Consider the following 12,695-nt stretch of genomic DNA (forward strand, 5'->3'; position numbering starts at 1 on the left):
AACGGTGTCAGCTTCTGCTGGCGGTCCAGGGAAGGGGCAGGATGAGTGCCGTCGTTTAGCAATTAGGAGGTCACCTACTTTTGAGAGCAGTGTTCACGGAGTGGCCTGAATCCATGCCACATAAATAGCACCTAAGTAGCAAACTGGCAACCAGAAAGTAGGAGCAACTACTTAAGAGTTAGTTTTTCTTAATGCGTTAAGTTTTTCCATAGAAAAAAGATGAGTCTAGAATCTAGAATTTCATGGTGAACGTACTGTTGTCTGACGGGGAAGCCAGCAGTCTGCGGCCATTCCAAAATAGGGGGATTGCCAGGTGTTGGGGTGGCGGGTGCTCTGTGTTCTGCAGAACATCTGGGCGCTTTTTGAACTACAGTTCTCAAGGGAGACGACTGCACGGGGCAAGCAGTGTCTCCTTCGTGTTCCCACGGAACGTTACCAAAACGACCACCTACGGGGGGCGGGCGGAGGGAAGACGATGAACCATACTGGACTCTCAGCATTTTGGACCTTGGACTATAAAACCTAATCATTTAGTATACATAGTTTAGAAATCTGATCACATTACTGGCCCGGAGGGAAACCTCAAATTTAAAAAATGGAAAGAGTTCAGACCAAATTCCCAAGCTATAAATTAACAACAAACGTAACTAACAATTTAACAGCAAAGTTCAAGGCGCTGAAGACTTGACTGTCGGACCACTCCTGGAAGCAATTTATGGGAAAAATGAAATCTTGAGAAATAGTAAAACACAGGGATGTAGAAAGTAAACGAGAAACCTAACATATCCGCGTGTAGAAGACTGAGCGAGGAAGCAATCATGAGAAACGGCAGAAACTCAAAGCAGGGGCGGAGGAAGGAGCGCAGGGACCGGCCCCGGGGGGAAGGACGCAGCGGCAGGTGAGGGACGCGCCGAGGGGGCGGCGGGTCCCAAGACGCGGGCGGCCGTCGCAGGCCCGGCGGGAAGGAAGCCCCCGCGGAAACGCGCCCACCGGCGCGGCGCACGGAGGGACGACATAGACCCCAGAGCAAGCGCGCGGGGGCCGAGGGCGGGGCTCTGCGGGCAGTTCCGGGGCTGGAGCGGCGGGGAAGACGCCCTCGGCGCCCGCCCCCGGCCCTCAGAGAGGCCCTCCCCGGCGGGGCCGGAGCCCCGGGCGCCCAGGAGAGCCGGCGGCGCATGCGCGCACGCTCCCGCCCTGCGCCGGACCTCGGGGCCTCGGCCCGCGCCCCGGCTGCGCGGTGACTCATGGGCCGCCCACTGGCGGGAGCGGGACCTCGGAACGCAACCGCCTCCCGCTCGCGCCCTCGCCACGGGTGACGTCATCGGTACCCGACGAGCGGGGCGGGGCCTCGGAAGCCTCCGCCTCCTGCGCCGCACCTACGTCGACAACAGTGTCGTCATCGGGCTCCGTCGCGTGGTGACGCCATCGGGCCCCGACGCACGGTGGGAGGGCAGGGCGCGCGGGCGGCGCCTCAGCCGGGTTGGAGCTGAGGGGAAAGGGCGGGGAGAGGCTGCGAACCGAGGGGGAGCGGGGAGGGGCGGGAAGGTGGCGGCTGGAACATGGCGGACCAGATCCCTCTGTACCCGGTGCGCAGCGCGGCGGCGGCGGCGGCCGCAGCCAACCGCAAACGCGCGGCCTACTACAGCGCGGCAGGGCCCGGGCCGGGGGCCGAGCGCCCCAGCAGGTAACGCCCGGGCCGCTGCCCCTTCCCCGGCGCCCCTCCCTCGCCTGCCGGTGGGTCTGCCCGGGGCCGCCCCCGGAGGGCCGCCGGTGCGCAGGGCCCCGGGAGGGCGTCCTCGCTCCCGGACGGCCCGGGCCGCCCGGCTGAGCGGAGGGAAGGAGCAGCCTGCTCTCGGGGCGCTGCTCGGTCAGGCGGTACTGGTGCCGCCGGTCCGACGGCGCTGGGCACGGAGCTGTCGGTCTTCGAAATTTACCGCGTGTCCGCGGAAGTTGTGAAGACCGCAGATACAGCGTCCCCTTAGCCTTAGAAGTACGAACCCGCTTGGGAGTCACTGTCACAAACGTGAATAGCAAGTGAAGACATTTCAGTTTGTTTACTGAGTACAGTTTTTACTTAAACGTGTTTACAAAGTACTTTTGTTGACAAGAATTTTTGCTTTTAAGACTGGGAGAGAGATTCAGAAATGTTAAATTGTTTGATGTGACCCCAGTTAAGTGGTAGAGTTAAAAAGTTAAGACCTTTGATTTAAAATGAAGGCCTCATACCCTACTTTGTTTCAGCTCGTATTTAACTTGTCACCCGAAGGGAAGAATGCTACCTTTATAAATGGTAGAGAAGTTAGAAAAAGAAACTTAGAAAAAGGGGAAATATTGCCTTTTATAGTTATTAAAATTTAATCCTGAGGAATTGTGGAAACAGCCTTCACACAGAGGGGAAACATACAGCTTTCAATAGCCAGTGCTTCAGGGTTCAAGTTTTAGGATAATTTTTGGTTTGGCCTGAGAGGCTGTGACATAGTCAGAAGCGGACGTATTACAATGTGATAGACCTGGGTTCACTCTTGGTTTATTTACATACTAGCTGTTTGAGCTTAGATAATTAAACTATGAGTCCTGGTTTCCTCCGCTGTAAAATAGGGGGTAGTATTTTTTCTTACAGGATTGTTGAGGATTGTGGGAAGTTAGCAAGGTGCCCATTTTTAGTGTGTGGCCCAAAGTGGATTCTTCAGAAGTACCATTTCTCCTTTCTTTCCTAACCTTACCTATAAGTAATTGCATTAATAATACTCTAAGTTGTTGATTTTAGGAGGTATTATTTGGAACTATTTCACAGTAGGTTTCCATCCAAGTTCGCATCTGTCAGTTTCTGCTTCATTTATTTTTAGGCTCAGTCACTTGGTGTGTATACATGTAGGATCCCTCTGTCTTCAGGGTAGATTGTTTCGTTTGTTGTTATGCAGTGTTTCTCTTTGGCTCTGGTAATTTTCCTTGCTGGACTTTAGTGCAGCCTCTCCTGCTTTTTGTGGATTAATGTTTGCGTGGTGATACTGTTCACTCTATGTATGTTGTTGAATTTGAAGAGTGTTTCTTTGTTGGATCGCATGTTTCCATCATGCAGTCTGTCAATCTCTTGTCTTTTGATTGATTTATTTAGACAAGCACATTTAAGGTAATTATTGTACATTAGTTTGTGTGTCACTTAACTAATCTGATTCTTCAGATTCTCATTCCTCTTTCTCTTCTTGCCTTCCTTTTACTAGAATACTTTTTTGATATCTACAGTGTTTTTTAGTGTAGGTCTTTATATAGTTTTTGTTGTGTTTTCTTTGTGTATTGCAATACATATATGTGACTAATCACCATAGTGTATTGGTATCAGTATTTTACGATGTGAAGTGGAAATCTACTCCACTTAGGTTCCTTTACTTACCTTCTCCCCTCTGTAATTTAAACACCATGTCCTGAGTATCATATGGTGTTAAACTTTTTGTTTGTCATCAAATATGATTTGTAAAATTCATGATGATAGGATAGTGTATGGTATGTACACATATTTTTGTTCTTTTTGTTTGTTCTTCCTTCCTTCCTGATGTTCCAGGAGTCTCTCTTTTAGTTTCCTTTTCATTTGAAGACCTTCTGATAGCCAGTCTTCAGATTTCATCATAGAATGTTTTTATTTCCCCTTTATCCCTGAAGGATAGTTTTATTGGGTATAGAATTCCTGGGTGACGCTTCTTTTCTTAGTACTTGAAAATTCTTCTACCACTTCCTTCCAGCCTTCATGGTTTCTGATTAGGAGTCCACTGTTACTTGGCTTGGTTTTCCCCTATAGGTAATATATCATTTCTAGCTGGCTGCTTTTACATTTTTTCTTTGTCTTTAGTTTTTGGAAGTTTAATTATGATATATCTTGGTATGATTTCTTTCAGTTTATCTTGCTTGGTATTCGCTAAGCTTTTTTAATCTGTTGTGTTTTGTTTCACCACATATAGGGAGTTTTTAAACCATTATTTCTTTTTTTTCCATTTAAAATTATTTATTTTTAGAGGGGGAAAGTAATTAGGTTTACTTATTTATTTATTTTTAGAGGAGGCACTGGGGATTGAACCCAGGAGCTCCTGCATGCTAAGCTTGTGCTCTACCACTTGAGCTGTCCCCTCCCCCCAGCCATTATTTTTTTCAAGTACTCTAATTTCCACCTCTTTCTCCTCTTGTATCGGGACTACAGTGATACAAATGTTGGATCTTTTGTTAGGATTCAGTAATTCCCTTAGGCTCTTTTCCTCCCCTCTTCGCAGTCTCTTTTCTCTGTGTAGTTCAGATTGTGTAAATTCTTTTGATTTGTTCTCAAGTTCCTAATTCTGTCCTATCATTTTCACTCTACTATTGATCTCATCCAGCGAGGTTTTATTTCTGCAATTGCAATCTTGAGTTTTATGATTTGTTTGTTTCAAGAGAATTTGAAATGATTGTTGAAGCATTTTTACATTTGCTGTTTGAAATGCCTGTCATATAATTCCACTGAGTTAATCTTAGTTTTAGTGTTAGTTTGTTGTCTTTTCTGATTCACCTTTTGAATGTTTTGATTCTTTGTATGATGGATGGTTTTGATTGGATATTTTGTCTATTATATTAGGAGACTATGGGTCCTATTGATACCTTTGGTTTCAGCAGGTGATTACCCTATTTAGGTTTAGCACATGAGTCCTGGCATACCTTTGTGGGCTGCGGTTCCAATGACAGTTTAATTTTCAGGGCCTCTCCTGTGATTTTTGGTCTGCTTGGTTTATGTCGTGCTTCTGGAGCTCTTAATCTCTACTTACGTGCTGAAGAGCAGAAGGGATTTCCCCAGGCTCTGTGTCTCTTGGGGAGACATGGAAGTGTCATTCCATGTGCATGAGGAGGCTTTGTTGACTGGGCAGTGGTTGTGGCTGTACCCCCTCCATGTGTGCCCCCTGCTTCCCTGGCATGTCTTGGTTGGAGAGGGGACTCAGCACCCCTGTGGCCAAGAGGCTTTCTGTGGTCACATCCTTTTTGCTGCTGGCCCTGGCTGCTCTGGCATCTTGGGGTAGAGGAGGGGTGTTTCAGGCTGTGGTAGACACTGTTTCTTAAGCTGACTCCTTCTGCAGTGAGGTCGCACTTATTGGTGCTACCTGACTGCCCTCCTGCACATGAGATGAGGGGTTGTCTCAGGCTCACTGGTACATGGAGGCTTCTTGAGGCCTTTAACCTCTCGTGGTGGCGGGGACCCTAACTGGTGCTGCCTGGAGCCCTAGTGCCCCCTAGTGGGATAGGGGAGTCTCAGGCGCATGGGGACAGGCACTACTTCCTGTGGCCGCTTGTCAGGTGGTGGACTCTGTTCTGTCCAAGGGAGTGATGGCCTTCCTGGGCTGTCTTTTCTTGCTCGATTGGGAGTTAGGTGATGCCAGGATCCTTTCTTCCCGAAGGATTATTAGAAGTGTGTTTGGCAGATTTACTGCTGTCTCCGTGTTACTGATACCGAGCATGATTGTTTTGTGGGCAGAGAGAACATTTGTGTGATTTCAGTTTTTTCCAATTTGGTGCAGCTTGTTTTGTGGCTGAGGATATATGTTCTCTGTTAGTAAGAAGTCCCAGGGCTCTTGGAAAGAAAGAGTATTGTGCAGCTGTTGGGTGCGGTGTTCTGAAGTGCGAGGAGACCTGCCAGTTGACGGTGTTGAGTCCTCTGTCCTTGCTGGGTTGCTGCCTAGTAGTTGCATCAGCTTTGAGAGTGCTTAGTTGAAGTCTCTTATCTGTAATCATGGGTTTGTCTATTTCACCTTTTAGTTTCAACAATTTTTGCTTCACATATTTTGCACATCTGTTGTTTGGTGTGTTCACGTTTGGGATTGCTTTGTGCTCCTGATGGACTGACAGTTTTATCGTTATGTAATTTCCCTGTCTGTCTCTAGTAGTTTTTTGCTCGGAAGTTTCCTTTAATTGGGATTAATATGGCCACTCCTGCTTTCTTTTGATGAATGTTTCCCTGGCATATAATTTTCCATCCCTTTACTTTCAACCTACTCATATTTAGAGTGAGTTTCTTTTAGTCGGTGTATGGTTGGTTTATTTTTTATCTACTTTGCCAGTCTCTTTCTTAGGATTGATTTATTTAGAACATTTATATTCAGTGTAGTGATTGATACATTAGGGCTTATGTCTGCCATTTTACTTTTTGTTTTCTGGTTTGTTTGTTTTTTTTTTTCTGGTTTCTTTTCCCTGCCTTCTTGTGGGTTACTTGAACAGTTTTTAGAATTCCGTATTGATCTACCTATGGTGTTTTACAGTGATATCTTTGTATAAATATTATTTAGCAATAGTTCCATGTATTATATTGTACATACATAATTCATCACAGTATAGTTGTGTTGATAATTTTATCAGTTTGACTAAAGTATAGAATTCTTACCTCTTTCCATCCCATTATATTTTCCCTATGGGTAGTGTAATTGTAGGCATAGCACATTTTATTGTGTATCACATTATTGTGTTTTTTACAACTTGAAGATTTGTGGCAATCCTGCATTGTCAGATGATGTTTAGCATTTTTTAGCAATAAAATATTTCTCAAGGCATGTACATTTTTTCAGACATAATGCTTTTGCACACCTAATAGACTACAGTGTAGTGTAAACATAACTTTTATGTGCATCAGGACACCAAAAATTTGTGTGACTCTCTTTTTGCCATATTTGCTTTACTGTGGTGGTCTGGGGTCAAACCCACAATATCTCTGAGGTATGCCTGTGTCTTGTAAAATTATATGTAAATTTTACATATGTAAAAGTACTTAAATGTTCCCCATGTACACAGAATCGCACATCAGAAAGTGCCATAATTTTTGCTTTATCTCTCAAACATAGTCTAGAAAACTTGAGGAGGAGGAAGGCCTGTTATATCGACCTATACTTCTGCTATTTCTGTTGTTCTCTTCCCTGATGTTCAGAAATTCTTTTATTATTTCTGTTCTGTGTTAGAATTCCTTAGCTGTTTTTTGAGGGTAGGTCTAATGGAAACCAATCTCTTAGTTTTCCTTCATCCTTCATTCCTGAAGGATAATTTCACCAGATACACAATTTGGGGCTGATAGTTCTTTTCTTTTAGCACTTGGAAAATATGTGACTTCTGTTTGGCCTCCATGATTTCTGATAAGAAATCTGTCATTTGAATGATTTTGCCTTTGTCAGTAAGTTATCATTTCTCACTTCTTTCAAGGTTTGTCTTTAGTTTTCAGTAGTTTGATTATTATGGTCTTAGCAGAGATTTCTTTGAGTTTATACTGTTTCACTTGGTTTCTTGAATCTTTTATCAAATTACAAGTTTTCAGCTATTACATGTTTGGATGCTCTAGTGACCCCTTGTGAGCTCTATTCCTTATCTCATGTGGTTATGACTTCTCTTCATTTGTTTTAAGTCTGTGTTTTCTGTAATGATTGGGTTATTTTTGTTCTGTCTTCAGGTTCGTTGATTTTTCCTCTGTCTCCTCCATTCTGCTGCTCAGCCTGTCCATTCCATTTTAAATCTCTGCTGTTACACTTTCTAGTTTCAACATTTTCATTTGACTCTAATTCAGATTAGCTATTTCTTTGCTGAGTCAATTTTTTTGGTATGATTCAAGCATGTTTATAATTGCTTATTGAAACATTTTTATGATGAATGTTTTGAAACTCTTACCAGATAATTTCAGCATCTGTGTCATTTTGATATTAGCATCTCTAGATTCTCTTTTCTCATTTAAGTTGAGATGTTTCTGGGTTTTGGTGTAGCGAATGATTTTTTGATAGTATCCTGGACGTTTTGGTATTATTCTGTGGGGCTCTGGACCTTAGTTAAGTCTTGCATTTTATCAGTCTCTTTTAAAAAGAGACTCATGCTGAGAACAGAATAAAATATTAATATGTTTCTTGGTAGAGGCAACACAGTATTTTTTAGTGTTGGTTTTCTCATTCTGAGTGTCTCTACACAATTTTCCCTGAGTCTTAAAAATTTTACAATTATGATGATCCTAAAAGTATTTTATGAGTTTTAAAGATAAAACTTTTCCTTTGCTGTGATGGTTTGCGATTGGAAAGCTTTTTTAAAGTACAGAATGATTCTTAAGAGCATTTTTCAGAGTGATTCCTTGGAATCAGAAACATATTCTTAAGATTTGTAGACTTTCCTTTGAAAGGATTCTGTAGTGTCACTCGAGTCTACAGGGTTCTTCACACCTCCCCGAACAGGAAGGGCCACTTACTTCTCTGCGGCTGTCTGCATTGGTGTGCAGGTGGGGCTGGTGACTGGGAGCAGCGCGTTGGGGCACCTGGAGTCTGTGTCCTGGCTGCCTGGCCTGCTCGTCTCTAAATTTCCGGGCGGTGCTCTCATGGTGTTCAGTATTGTACCACTAACTCTCACTCAGGCATTTGTCTCAGTTTATGTGTAGCGTTAGTGTAATTTCTTATGTTGAGAAGTTGATATTCAGGTTTCTTATAAAACATAAGAGGAGTCAGTAGCTTGGAGCTTACTGTGTTCCCGGTCCACAGTGGCGGCACCGCTCAGCCTGAGGGACTGACTGATCTTTGTCCTTATTGCTTGCTTTTGCCACTAAGGTGAAGACACGCTTCTCAGGCACTGTTCCTTTAATTTTTTTTTTAAACTATTCCATTGTTTATCTCCTCTACTGCTGCAGGAGGGAAGGGGTTACGATTTCTCAGTAGTTCAGACAGGTCTCCTGCTTATTAATGACTCATCAGTGACACAGTTGAACTTGGAAGCTGTATTTGATGAAGGAAATACACAATTTCTTTATAGCATTTTGTTGCTTTGTTTTTCTATTTTATTAACATACAAGCAAAGAGGGAGCATTTATTTTTCCTAAAGAAGGTTTAAGCATTTTCGCCCTTTAGTATCATCAAAATGGAAACAATAAGGCTGTTAGGTGCTTAACTTAAAAACGTGAGTTTAAGATAGTTACTGTATTGACTACTTTCACTTAGATACGTGTGAATTACGCACCTTCCAGTACTTCAGCGTCTTGTTGAAAGTTCCTCATTTGTTTTAAACCTTCGGCAGCAGCTGAGGTGGTTGTGTGCAGTTCTTAGCTCCGCAGTCCTCTTGGGTTCAGTATCATCCATTCTGTCGTCTTTGTTCACATTGTTTTTACTCATTTTAAAAATATGTTTCCAGAATTATACTTAATTGCTGGAAACGTTGATTTTTCTTGAGTGACAAACCAATTAAATGTGTATGACACCAGGCAACAAAGACACTTAAGATTCCCTGCTTACCCTGTCTGAAAAAATCCATTATTCATCATCTCATTGTTTTTAAATACTGAGATAAATTTTTCAGTACAATAGGAAAATTGCCTTGGAAGTGGAGTGAGTTGCTTGCCGGTTCAAAGGCTCCGTTCATGAAGGCGAGTTTACCAAGCTCGGTGCCGCCTGTGTTCATCGTCTCTCAGACTCACTGTCCTGCTTTTCCAGCACTAAACTCCGTATGATTGTGACTTGTGCTAAAATGCAACACAGTTGCTGAAAACTTAATGGAAAAGACTAAAAATCTCATTTTGTTGTACAGTATTGTAATATTTTTAAGTAGTGTTTTGAATTTTAATTGCATTTTGTATAAATAGTCATTTCTAGTTGACTGTTTTAAAAGACAGAAGTAAGAAAAAGGAAGTTTTGAGAGGAAAAACATTAATTCTGTTTTAGATCATGTAAATTTTTGCCTGAACCATCTAAAATGATTAGTCCCTTGGCTGTAGGGTGTTGTATGGTGGTATCGACAGTGGTTGGAGTGGTTTGTAGAGGATTAAATGGAGAGCTTAAAACGGGTGTGCTTTTGCTTAGTGGAGGAAGGTGTTCCAGAGAGGGGCAAACACAGTGACTGCTGCTTCTCTTAACATTTGCTTTCAGCTAGAGTTCTTCACTTTCTTACTTTTGGTGACTATACAGTATTCCATCATATGCTAAGCAACACTCATCATTGCTATTGAGGGTTTTCCATGCTTTTTGGGTGACCAGCGCAGCACTGTGATGGTCATCCACAGAGCTGTATCTTGTATACAGGTAAGTAGGACCTGTGGTTAAAGTTTAATTACATTACAAAAAAAAAGAGCTTTTGATGAATCATCCCAAATTGTTCTCCAAAAAAGTTGCCACATTCTTACCAGCAATTAACAGTGCCTGGTTATTGGAGACTGTTGACCATGCCAAATGTTAAATTTTTTTTTCAGTTGTTTTAATTTGCATGCTTTGAAAACAAAAATTGTCCCCAGGTTTACAGCCTTCCATTGACATCCCCTTCCACTTAGCATTCAAGTCATACTCTTTGTCTTGGTCGGGCTTTCTCTGCCCCTGGAGCCCTCCAGGCTCGGCAGCCCTGACTGGGCCTTCCTAGACCTTCATTCAGGTGTCGGCTTCTTGAGACTCGGCTTCCTTGGTGGTCAAAGGAAGCCCCCACCTGCCACTTCTCCTCTTCTGCTTCCTTTATCGTCTTCCGAGCACGTCTCCCTTTGAAAATAGCCTGTTCACTTCTTGTTTTTGTCCTGTAGGTACTTAAGCTGCACGTGAGTAGGGGCTTGTGTTCCTCTTTGCTGCTGTCCCTGCAGGGCTTGGGACAGTGCTGGCACACAGTAGGCACTCAGATGTTTATTGAAATCCTAACATGGTTGAACATAATTTTGTTAAGTATAGCTGTATTTCTTCCTTAGTGAATTGTCTTTGTTCATCTATCATTTGAGGTGTTTGCTTCTTTATGGATTTTTATTGATTTGTGAGAACGCTTATGAAGAATCGTTTTTCTGTCATGTGCTGCAAATATTTCCCCCAGTTTCTCATTTGCTTTGAAATTTTCTTCTTTGATGATGCAGAATACAGGCCTCCGGAGGGCCAGGCCATAGTAAGGACTCAGTAGACTTCAGCCACCCATTTTCCAGGGCTTCTCAGTCTAAGAAGCCTTCAGGGTTCTTTTTCTTTCTGGTTTGTTGTCTGCTTGACAGACCTGTTCCCAGAAGCACGGCTCTCTTGAGTGAACTTGCCCTACGTGTAAGGATCTGGCTTCTCCAGGGTACCTGTATCTAGTGCAGCGTGTTGACTGAGGAGGGGCCTCCGTGGTGAGTACCAGTAAAGCCTGGCACGGCGGGGATGTGGGTCGAGATGAGGGAGTATCCATGTCCGGGGTGACTTGGCTGCTGGGGAGCAGGGTATCATCAACAATACTTGGAGAATTTTTTTCTTTTAAAAGCATTATGGTAAAATATACATAAGAGTTACCATCTTAGCCATTTTTTTTAAATTTCTTTTTCATGGGGGGCCGGGTAATTTCAGGTTTATTTGTTTTTTTATTTTTTTACACAGAGGTACTGGGACTTGAACCCAGCACCTGTGAGTGCCATGCACTTCAGCACCGAGCTGTACCCTCCCCCCTCCATCTCGGCCATTTTTAAGTGTACAATACAAGGGCATTATGTACACTAACATTGTTGTGCAACCGTCACCACCAGTCACCCACACAACTCACCACCTTTCCAAACTGAAACTCTGTGTCCATTAAACACTAACTCCCACCCTCCCCATTCCCTGGTAACCTCTGTCTGCCTTCTGTCTATGAATTTGACTGCTCCAGGGACCTCATCCAAGTGGAATCATTCAAAATTTGTCTTCTATGCCTGGCTTATTTCACTGAGCATAATGTCTTCGAGGCTTGTGTCAGAATTTCCTTCGTTTTTAAAGCCGAGTAATATCCCATCATATGTATGTTTCACCTTTGTGGACATTTGAGCTTCTTTTCTTGTAGTAACATTTTCTGTTAATTGTCTAGGAATTAAGTGAATGCGTGTGAATAGAGTAGATTAGTGCCTGACCGTCTGAGCTTTCGGTGACTGTCCAATGCTGGGTCCGTCTCCTCAGCAGCAACCCTTCAGCACTGAATTATTGATAAGCAGGGAGTGGGAGGGAGAGGGTGGTGGCTCACATGTTAACTCCGTTTGCTTTGTTCAGTCTTCTGCTTTCAGCACAGCCTCCCTTCCCCAGAGGATGAGCTTCCAAGGTCTTGGCGGGGAGCGGTGTGTTTTTTTCGTAGCTTTCAGTCCATTCCTGTTTCAGCACCCCTTCAGAGCCCTCACAGGTGCCTGGAGCTGCCGGTCCCCAGCCCTCCCGGGCCCTGAGGCTCCGTCCCTGGTCCCTCATTCCCTCACTGCCGGCTCCAGACCCCATTTTCCTGGCTCTGCCTGCTTCCCAGCAGGTGGACAGCAGTCCTGCTGGGCTAGGGTGGGGCGTCCCCAGGAAGAGGGGGCTGGAGAGGGGGCTGGCGACACATTCCCTTCCCTGCAAACTGTGGGCTGGCGAGGCAGGGTGACACATTCCTTTCCCTGCAAACCGTGGTACCAAACCCAGGTCCGGCTGCTCCCCGCTTGAAGATCAGTGCCCGCAGGGCAGTTGTTGGTAGGAAGGGAAGTTGCCTTTGTTCAGAAAGCTGGCGGTCTGGGGAGAAGGTGGACTCGTGTCCTCCAAAGCCAGCTCCCGGGATTCTGCTTGGCCATGAAGGTCTTACAGGAAAAGGGAAGTAATCTCAGCTCATCACTGAGGCAGAGGCCCAGGCTCGCTGCCGTCTCCCCTGTGCGTGGGCTCGTCAGCTCCTCGTCGTCTGTCTCTAGATGCTGTCTTGTTCATACAGTTTGCTCCGAGGCTACTGAAGGGGAGGCTAGGGAAGAGACGCGGTCATCTGTTAGTTAC

The 12,695-nt window shown here is 44.4% G+C and overlaps 1 protein-coding gene across 8 annotated transcripts in view; it reads left to right on the forward strand.

Annotated features, from left to right (window-relative positions):
- Positions 1-1,509: 1,509 nt before the first annotated feature.
- ATP9B (ATPase phospholipid transporting 9B (putative)) overlaps positions 1,510-12,695 on the forward strand; it is a 155,595-nt gene continuing 144,409 nt past the window's right edge. For 4 of the 8 annotated variants that reach the window (XM_074355303.1, XM_074355306.1, XM_074355307.1 and 1 more), the window contains exon 1: positions 1,511-1,684. In XM_074355303.1, coding sequence (XP_074211404.1) covers positions 1,560-1,684 — 125 coding nt within the window. In that variant the 5' untranslated portion in view covers positions 1,511-1,559. Of the gene's footprint in view, positions 1,685-12,695 lie in introns of all 8 variants that reach the window. The other 4 variants (XM_074355311.1, XM_074355313.1, XM_074355305.1 and 1 more) reach the window with 3 other exon arrangements.

Source organism: Camelus bactrianus, chromosome 30 (assembly GCF_048773025.1).
Source record: "Camelus bactrianus isolate YW-2024 breed Bactrian camel chromosome 30, ASM4877302v1, whole genome shotgun sequence".
Taxonomy (NCBI): Eukaryota; Metazoa; Chordata; class Mammalia; order Artiodactyla; family Camelidae; genus Camelus; species Camelus bactrianus.